This window comes from Enhydra lutris, unplaced genomic scaffold (assembly GCF_002288905.1).
Source record: "Enhydra lutris kenyoni isolate GAN:26980312 unplaced genomic scaffold, ASM228890v2 scaffoldscaffold45, whole genome shotgun sequence".
NCBI lineage: Eukaryota > Metazoa > Chordata > Mammalia > Carnivora > Mustelidae > Enhydra > Enhydra lutris.
This window is the reverse complement of record NW_019154129.1, coordinates 13,863,890-13,873,306: the sequence shown is the minus strand read 5'-3', so window position 1 is coordinate 13,873,306 and position 9,417 is coordinate 13,863,890. Positions and strand designations below refer to the sequence as shown.

The following is a 9,417-nucleotide window of genomic DNA, read 5'->3' as shown; positions in this document are numbered from 1 at the left end:
TAAGGCGTGACTTCCTTTTTATATTTTCAGATGAGTGTTCTAGGTACAGGAGAAACCGGAACGATCTGGCCATTTACTGAAACCCGCTAAAGCAGAGCCCTGAGCCCTCTGTCCCCTTGTACTGTCCCAGGCGGAAAGGCTGGTCTGAGGTATGAGGCAGACGTGGCCGAGGACAGTAGCCTTTGGCAAAGACAGATGTTAAGTTGGGGTCCCCTGCATTGGTGACCTGCTAGCTAGAGAGAAATCACACCGCGTACCCGTTGGGTACCGTCTGCCTGGATCTCTGTGGTTCCCCACAGAGGAGGGGCCGCACCAAATCCCCCAGGGCCTTGGGCCCATTCAGACCCAGAAATGTCTTCATGGAGAAGCTATGACTGTTTCATTGGGTTTCGCAGCCCTCATGTCTGCTCCCCAGCTGCGATGTATCTCCACCCGAAAGCTAGCTAGCATTTCTAGAGAGTTCAGGGCTGGCCTCTGCATCCTGATGTGGGGTGGGGAGGGGCAGGGCCAGTACCCAGTGGAACACAGGGCCGAAGGGCCAACACCTGATGGGGAGGAGACCAAGCATCTCTTGACTCGCTGGGGTGCAGTGGTCCAATGACCACAGAGTAATGTGGGGGGCGGGAGGGGGTACTGGTGGGCCTCCCCCACCCTGTGGAGAGCTGTTTTGAGTGGGTCCGTCTGGCCTAGCCCTTCAGGGAGCTCAGCCCTAGCCTCTCCTTAGTCTGTGTGACCTACACCGGATTAATAGCATAAGACCCATGGAAAGAAATTCTACTGCAGAGTTCATAGTGAATTCTCAAAGTATCTACTTATCTTATATATGTTTTTTAAAGATCTTATTTATTTATTTGTGAGGGAGAGAGGGAGGGAGAAAACACTAGCCGGGGGAGCAGCAGAGGCAGAGGGAGAAGCGGGCTCCCTGCTGAGCAGAGAGCCCGACGTGGGACTTGATCCCAGAACTACAGGATCATGACCTGAGCTGAAGGCAGACGCTTAATTGACTGAGCCACCCAGGCACCCAATATCCACTTACCTTAAATGGAAACCCATCAAATATAGAAAGATTAAAACAAGAACACGTTCTTTAAAACATGAACCTTCAGGGCGCCTGGCTGGCTCAGTGGGTTGAGCCTCTGCCTTCAGCTCGGGTCATGATTTCGGGGTCCTGGGATTGAGCCCTGCATCGGGCTCCCTGCTCAGTGGGGAGCCTGCTTCCTCCTCTCTCCCATTTGTGTGCGTGCACTCTCTCTCCCTCTCTCAAATAAATAAATACATAAATTAACCTTAAAAAAGCAAAACCAAAAAAACACGAACCTTCGTACGGATGTATTAAGCCTGACTTTTAATCCAACAGGGTATGGGGTGGCAAACTGGTTAGCCGCGAGGCCTCGGAGAGGGGGCTGGGGATTTCGGCGCTCCGTGCCCCGCCTGGCGGCCTGGGACCCTCCTCCCGGGCGCCCTGCACCATGGACCCCCCGGGGTACAACTGCTTTGTGGACAGAGACAAGATGGACACGGCCGTGCAGGACCTGGGCCCCAAGGAGCTGAGCTGCACGGAGCCGCAGGAGCTGAAGCAGCTGGCCCGCCAGGGCTACTGGGCCCGCAGCTACGCCCTGCGCGGCAAGGTGTACCAGCGGCTGATCCGGGACATCCCCTGCCGCACCGTCACACCGGACGCCAGCGTGTACAGCGACATCGTGGGCAAGATCGTGGGCAAGCACAGCGGCAGCAGCCTGCCCTTGCCCGAGTTCGTGGACAACACGCAGGTGCCCAGCTACTGCCTAAACCCGCGCGGCGAAGGCGCCGTGCGCAAGATCCTGCTCTGCATCGCCAACCAGTTCCCGGACGTGTCCTTCTGCCCCGCGCTGCCCGCTGTCGTGGCCCTGCTGCTGCACTACAGCGCGGACGAGGCCCAGTGCTTCGAGAACGCCTGCCGCATCCTGGCCTGCAACGACCCCAGCCGGAAGCTGGTGGACCAGAGCTTCCTGGCCTTCGAGTCCTCCTGCATGACCTTCGGGGACCTGGTGAACAAGTACTGCCAGGCGGCCCACAAGCTGATGGTGGCCGTGTCCGAGGACGTGCTGCAGGTCTACGCAGACTGGCAGCGCTGGCTGTTCGGGGAGCTGCCGCTCAGCCACTTTGCCCGCGTCTTCGACGTCTTCCTGGTGGAGGGCTACAAGGTGCTGTACCGCGTGGCGCTGGCCATCCTCAAGTTCTTCCACAAGGTGAGAGCCGGGCAGCCGCCGGAGTCGGACAGCGTGAAGCAGGACATCCGCGCCTTCGTCAGGGACATCGCCAAGACCGTGTCTCCGGAGAAGCTGCTGGAGAAGGCGTTCGCCATCCGCCTCTTCTCCCGGAAGGAGATCCAGCTCCTGCAGATGGCCAACGAGAAAGCTCTGAAGCAGAAGGGCATCACCGTCAAGCAGAAGAGGTAGGCGGGCCCCTGGGGGCCTCAGCTGTGGCCTGCCCGGCGGCTCTGAGGCGCCCGCGTGGGGGAGGGCTTCATTTGGGACGCATCCTGGGGTGGGGGTCGGACCTTGTCCCGCCAGCCTCTTGGTCCCCTGTCGGCCCGCCCGCCAGGCCACCCTGCATGGATAGAAAACCATGGGAGGGAGAAGGGGAATTGTGACGACAGCCGCGGACTGCTCAGGCAGCTGTGGGCGCGGAAGGTGTAGTGTCCTGCCCTCGGGTAGGCCCATGGCTGAGACGGAAACTGGACGCTGACCATGGAGTCATATGTCGGCAGTGGGCCTGGCTGACCGTCGAACATCATTTCAGAGCTGCCCCTGCTCTGCCCCTCCTGCTCTGGGCTCCCTTGCTTGCTGTCCTCGGGGCTGCTGGGTATGCCCCCCGCCCTGAGCACAGCACCTGGGGGAGCCGGGCTGGGAAGGGCCCACAGCGTCCCCACAGCGTCCCCACACCGTCTCGGCCTGACCGGGCCGTCGGTACAGAGGCCTTTCTCCTCGGCCACAGGCAGGTGCGTCCCGGCCGTCAGTATCAGCCACTAACCTGTCCTTGTCTGTTTTGTTTTTCTTCTTCTTCTCTGTGTCCGTTGCTTCCTCCTGTTTTTCAGTGTTTCACTCTCTAAAAGGTAGGTCTGTTAACCACACGTCCGTGCCTGGCCTCTCTCCGTCTCCCGGCCTGGCTGTCCCAGGGCCCGGCTGCTCGCTCCGGCTCTCAGGACCGGCTTCGGCAACGCTGCCTGGAAGCCTGGCTGTTGTCTCTGCTCTGTCTGCGCGGCTGCCTCACCTCTGCTTTCTGTCAGTGCTTGGCCGGCTCTGAAACCTTGTCTTGCCAGAGCTGGCTCCGTGTCTGTCCCCGTTTATTAGGGAAAAGGTGCTTTTGTCCTGGCCCAGGCTGGTGCTCTCCCCTCTGTAACCTCTGGGAGCGGGGCTCCAGGGGTCAGCACCATCCCGTTTCTCCCTCCGTAGGTGAGGAGCCCCCTGCAGGCTTAGCTTACACGAGAGGCTCTGCATCCCTCCGGGGCGGGGGGGCAATAGGGGCTGGGGTCCAGGCTGTACTCTGAGCCCTCCCCGCTCTCCCCAGGCAGTTTGTGCACCTGGCCGTGCACGCGGAGAACTTCCACTCAGAGATCGTCAGTGTGAGGGAGATGAGAGACATCTGGTCATGGGTCCCTGAACGCTTCGCCCTGTGCCAGCCCCTCCTTCTCTTCTCGTCCCTGCAGCACGGGTACAGCCTAACCAGGTAACCCCCAGGAGACCAGCACACACTGGCCTGTGCTCCGGGGCCTGCTGGTGTGGGGGGACAGTGTGCTGTGGGCCACTCCAGAACGTTGTGGTGGTGGCTGGAGATGGGCCCCTGGATATTCCCGGGGGCCCTGGAGTGGGAGCCCCTCTTCCTGGACTTCTCTTACTCCCAAGCCTCCCACACGCGAGGGCTCCGTGCCGTGAATACACAGCCCGGCTTCAGGCTTCTGTGTGGGTGCTGGGACGACCAGGGAAGCAGAATCCCCACCCAGGAGTGTACAGGATTCTAGCACAGATGACCCGTGCTGGTAGGCCTCAGGTCACTACTCCCTGACCCCACTTGGCTGGTCCATAGGTGGGTCCAGGGAACTTTGGCTGGGCCCCCTCAGATCGTGCCACCTCCCATGGCAGCTCCACCAGGCACAGCCCCCATTGAGCCCAAGACAGCAGGTGGCCTCAGAAGTTTCTGGCTTCAGTCCCAGGTGACCCCATGCATGTGGCATAGTTAGAGATACATTCACCTGCTCCCCAACTCTGCGCCCTGTGGGAGCCCCAGCTGGAAAGCAGGATAGACGGGCAGAGCCCCCGGGGATGTACGCCAAGCCCCAGGCGCTTGGTGCCACCACAGGGCACTGTCAGGCCTCCCCAGGCACTTCCCAGTGTTGGCTGTCTCTCAGCGCAGGCCCCGAGGCATGTTCCAAGCTCTCCTAGAGCAGGGACCTTTTCCTCTGGTCTTATCTCCCTGGAGCATCTGGCACGTGGCTGTGCCTGCTGAGGGTGACCTGCGTGCGACTTCCCCCCCCACATCATACCAGGGCCGATGGTCTGGGGTAGGTGACTGCGGCTGCAGGTTGCCTGGCCTGGGCTCTGTCTTGGCTGAGAAGTGTCCGGGCCAAGGCGCTGCCAGGTCCCAGGTCCTTGGCCACCATGCTTGGTCCCCAGGACACAGGGCGACACAGTTCCCGGGCCCATCTACCGCAGACAGCCCAGGCTTCTCAGATGTGATGAGCACCAGAGGCTGTGGCCCAAGGGGGCACCGAGCATGATGCCAGGCTGCTGTGTGTGGTCTTTGCTCCCAGGTTCTATCTCCAGTGTGAAGGACATGAGCCCACCCTCCTGCTCATCAAGACCACGCAGAAGGAGGTGAGGAGGGGTCCTTGCGTCTGCTGAGCTCCGGGGAGGGAGGAGCCGCCCTGAAACTTCCACCCAGGCTCCCTGCTCTTAGGTGCACAGGGTGGGGTGGGCCCTCCATGGAGGGGGACCCCAGCCCCCCGAGGGACCGCCTGTCTCCCCTGGGACTCCCCTGTGGGAGCAGCCTGACCCCCCAGGGCCTGGCGTTGAGGAGCTTTGCAGAGATGGCCTAGTGAGCAAGGCCCTACCTGCCGGCCACCCGCTGTCTTCACCCCCCTCCCCTGCCGACAGAGAGATAGTTGTCATCGGGCAGTCCTCTGCAGTAGCTGTCACCTGGACAGTGCCCTGGAGCATCTAGGAAAGTCGGAACTCCCAGGCCTCCATTCTAGGGCCTTGTGCTCCCCGCAGAGGCTCCTTGTTCCTTGGCTCCCAAACCCGCACCCCTGGGAGTGTTAGGTTCCTCACTCCGCCCCAAGGGACTCAGTGTCAGACACGGGGGGCAAAGCCTGCAGCCACTCGAAGGACTGAGTCTGTTGGTGAAATGTAGCACTTTGCTGGCTGGCAGGATTGGGGAACACTGTAGAGTGCGGTCATCTTGGAGGCTTCTGCGTGAGGGGCACCCCTGGGGTTGATGGCCGAATTCCAAGTGCGGCTGTGGGCTCCTCACCGTGCTTGAGGGCCAAGGATGGAAACAGAAGTACCCCCGACAAGCCGAGGCGGCCACCGCCCCTTGCCCTCCAGACTCTGACATCCCCACACTGCAGGCCACCTCCAGCCCTTGGCCTCGGGTTGGGGCGGGGGTGCAGCTGTGCCCACAGTGCCGCCCGGCCGCGAGCAAGGGGTGCTTCTGCAGGCAGGCGGGGTGCGGCCTCATGCCCTGGGCCTTTCTCCCCAGGTGTGTGGGGCTTACCTGTCAACAGACTGGAGTGAGAGGAACAAGTTTGGAGGCAAAGTGGGCTTCTTTGGGACTGGAGAGTGCTTCGTGTTTCGGGTGAGTGAGGCTGCCGGCTGCTCACCCCACAGGGCCCCCCCAACGTTGGCTTCGCGGGGGGAAGGTCAGGGTCAGATAACAGTGCGTGAGCGCAGCGGGCCTTGGCCACGTGCAGCATCTCCCCAGCCCGGGCGTGGGGTCTGGTACTGAGACTGGTGGGGGGCGTGGGCAGGAGGGCCTGGTGGGGGGACTGTGTGCGGTGACTCCGGCTGCCCCTTTGCCCTCAGCTGCAGCCCGAGGTCCAGCGCTACGAGTGGGTGGTCATCAAACACCCAGAGCTGACCAAGCCTGTGTCCTCGGAGGCCCCCGCCGCCCCATCGCCACCGTGCCGCCCCGTGTCCTCCGACCCTGCTGACCGCCTCTCGCCCTTCCTGGCCGCACGCCACTTCAACCTGCCCTCCAAGACGGAGTCCATGTTCATGGCTGGGGGCAACGACTGCCTCATCGTAGGTGGGCACCCCTCTGCTCCCCATGCTTGGTCCCACCCGCCCACCCTTGGTCACTTAGCCTGGGAGATGGGCTCAGGGCTGTGGGGCACGGAGGTCCTGCGTGGCAGGTGCCTCCCCCAAGGGATGGGCAGAGGAAGAGAATTGTGGGGGCTGGAGCAGGTGCAGGAGTGGGAGTGGGGACAGGAGGGTGCATGGTGGGGGACCCTGGGTCGCCCTGTGGTCTCGGAGAAGTATCTGGGAGGGCCAGGGAAGGGACAGCTAGGAGGCTTACCCCGTCCCAGGGGAGATGCTCAGGAGTGGGGAGAGGGTCTCGGGGGGGGGGGGCAGTGCTGGACAGAGGAGCGGCCACTGACCAGAGCATCCCGCAGGTGGAGGGGGCGGCCAAGCGCTCTACATCGATGGGGACCTAAACCGGGGCCGCACTGGCCACTGTGACACTTTCAACAACCAGCCCCTGTGCTCTGAGAACTTCCTTATCGCGGCTGTGGAGGCCTGGGGTTTCCAAGACCCTGACACCCAGTGACGGACCTGCACAGACGGTGACTGAGCCATCACCACGGGGTGGGGTGGGGCAGAGGCCAGGCCCCCTCTTCAGGGGGAGGCAGTAAGTGAGGTCCCCTCCTCTCCCCTGTGCCGTGCCAGTGGCCAATGTCAAGGTTCAACTGGGGCTCTGGGGCTGGGCCGGCCAGGGGATGCCGGGACTTCAGCCGGCTGGGCCTGTCCCTGCTCAGACCTGCTGCTGCCTCGAGCTCCGCGGAGGCATCTTGTGCCCGATGCTAGCGGGGCCACATACACAGTCTCAGTCCCTCGGTGCGGTGCCTGGACAGGAAAGGCAGAAGAAACCTTCCATCAAGTGTGGGGCCATGGCGCCCCCTGCTGGTGCCTCGTAGCATGGCTCCTGAGCAGAGGCCCGTGGCCACCACTGGTCCTGTGGGTGGGCGGCCACCTGGCCAGAGGCTGGCGCTGGCGGCTCCCCAGAAGAAACAGGCACGCTGGGGACGGCTCCTTGGCCATGTCCCCCTCCCCCTCCCACCCCCTCTCACCCATACCCTCCTCCCCGTGCTGGCCTCCTGTGGCTGACTGTTGGACGGCAAAGGCAGGGGGAAGGAGGGGAGGGCAGAATTTGTGCTGAGCTCTGGGCCCCTCCTGAGGGAGCGCCGAGCACCAGTATGATAAAGAGCTGGAGGGGACATCATGGGTTCTTGCGTTTCAGAGCCTGAGGCTTCTGCTGGGCCTCGCTGTGGGCCCATCCCTGAAGAGGCCGCTCAGGATGGCCCAGGGAGGGGCCGTCCGCGGCTGACCCCAAACCAGCCAGCTCCGTGTCCAGGAGAAGCCTGGACCCACGGGGGCTTCTGCAGCCCTCCTGCTCTCTGCCCGGGGCCGCCTCCACTCCCCACAGTCTGCAGTGGCCCCAGGGTCCTGTCCAGACTACCCAACGTGGCATGCTGGTCTTCGTCCATCCCCAGGCACCCCAGCTTGTTAGGGCTGCCTGCTCCCCAGATCCCTCCCCTGCGGCGCCATCACACGCCCCTCCACGAACCTCTCACAGCCATGTGGTTGGTTTTCTTGTGCTGCCTCCCCTGCCCCTCTCCCTGCCCAGCCTGGCCCCACAGGGGCCCTGCAGACTGTAGGTGCCACGTGAAGACTGGTCGGGGAGCGGTCTCCTGCCTCGTGACGGCCCTCAGCAGGTCCTGAGGGCCTTGGCACATGGGGAGGACACCCAAGCAGCTTCTTGGGACTGTGGCAGCCTGGGTCACAGGTGCTGGGGCTCCCGCCCCCCAGCCTGGTCCCCATGTGGCTGCAGCCAGCCCCTCAGTGTCCCCATGTGCCACACCTCCGCGATCTCCGCCTCGCTCCTCCTGTGGGGCATTGGCCCTCCCCTGCCCCCTGACTCCAGTCTCCCCAGAGCCCGGCCACCATGGTGCAGGAGGAAAGACCAGGAGCCCTAGGTGGTGTTGGGCAAGCCACAAACCTGCCTGGAACTCTGTTGCTCCAGCTGTAAAAGGGGGCCAGTCATCCTGCTCTGCTGTCCCTACGGGACTCTCGAGAGGCTCCACAGGGACAGTGAGTCCCTAGTGAGAAGAGAGGTGCTGGGAGGCAGTGTCACTGCTCACCGCCCCCCCCCACTGCCACCCTTGTCCCCCCTCCTCTGAGCCCCCACAGCCCTGAGTCGCAGCGCCAACTTCGGTGTTCATTAAACATGGTCTTGTTACATGAACTCTGAGGGTCCAAGTCTGGTCTCTTCAACCACGGGTTCCTCCAGGGGCTCCCCGGGGCGCGCCCCCGAGTGGGGTGGGCGCCGGAAACTGCACCCTCGCCATACTGGTCGGGGCATCACATGGAACATTGCGGCCCTTTGAAAACGGTGTCCCATCAAACGGTGTCCCAGCGCTGTTTCCGGGCTCCCTCTGCAGGGGGACTGGGGGATTGCTTGTCCCCTGAGTGAGCCCTGGGGAGTCTCCGCGGCTGCCCCAGGGCCCTGTCTGGCCTTCCCAGAGGTGCAGCCAAGGAGGACCTGTGAGGCTTAGCCACCGTGTTGGTGTCCAGCGTGAGGTCTCTGTATGCACGCGCAGCCGTCGTTCCCCAGGTGGGCGGTCTCCTTCCTGGCTGGCCTGTTGAACGGAGAGGTATGTGTGGTTATTACTTTCTTTTTAAATTCCTATTTATCATCCTTGTTACATATCAGGTGTTCCCAAATAGAATATGTTTTGTTAATATTCTTTATGATTTCTTACTACCTAAAACTTGCTTTTTTTTTTTAAGTTTTTTATTTTATTTGAGAAAGGGAGAGGAAAGAGAGCGAGAGAGCACAGAGAGGGAGAAGCAGGTTCCGCCGATCAGAGAGCCCAACGTGGGGCTTGATCCCAGGACCCCAAGATCATGACCTGAGCCGAAGGCAGACGCTTGACAACTGAGCCACCCAGGCACCCCATAAAAGTTGCTTTCGATGTTAAAAATCACTAGCATTTTATGGAACTGCATGAGAAATTACCATTCATTTTTCTAGAAACATTTAAAAATTTATTTTGAGGGGCTCCTCTCTGGCTCATTTGGAAGAGCCTGGGACTCTTGGTCTTAGAGTCGTAAGTTTGAGTCCCACATTGGGCATGGAGTTTACTTATCAATTAATAAATAA

General features: G+C 61.7%; 1 protein-coding gene across 2 annotated transcripts; it reads left to right on the top strand.

Annotated features, from left to right (window-relative positions):
- Positions 1-8,389, top strand: LOC111156047 (TBC1 domain family member 24). Of its 2 annotated transcripts, XM_022516627.1 has the most exons (8): positions 1-149; positions 1,358-2,434; positions 3,077-3,094; positions 3,550-3,708; positions 4,790-4,853; positions 5,737-5,832; positions 6,060-6,282; positions 6,650-8,389. In XM_022516627.1, exons 2-8 carry the CDS (start codon positions 1,470-1,472, stop codon positions 6,802-6,804), a joined length of 1,680 nt encoding a protein of 559 aa, XP_022372335.1. In that variant the 5' UTR covers positions 1-149; positions 1,358-1,469; the 3' UTR covers positions 6,805-8,389. The 2 variants fall into 2 exon arrangements, with proteins under 2 accessions (XP_022372335.1, XP_022372334.1); XM_022516626.1 differs by lacking the exon at positions 3,077-3,094.
- Positions 8,390-9,417: the final 1,028 nt, after the last annotated feature.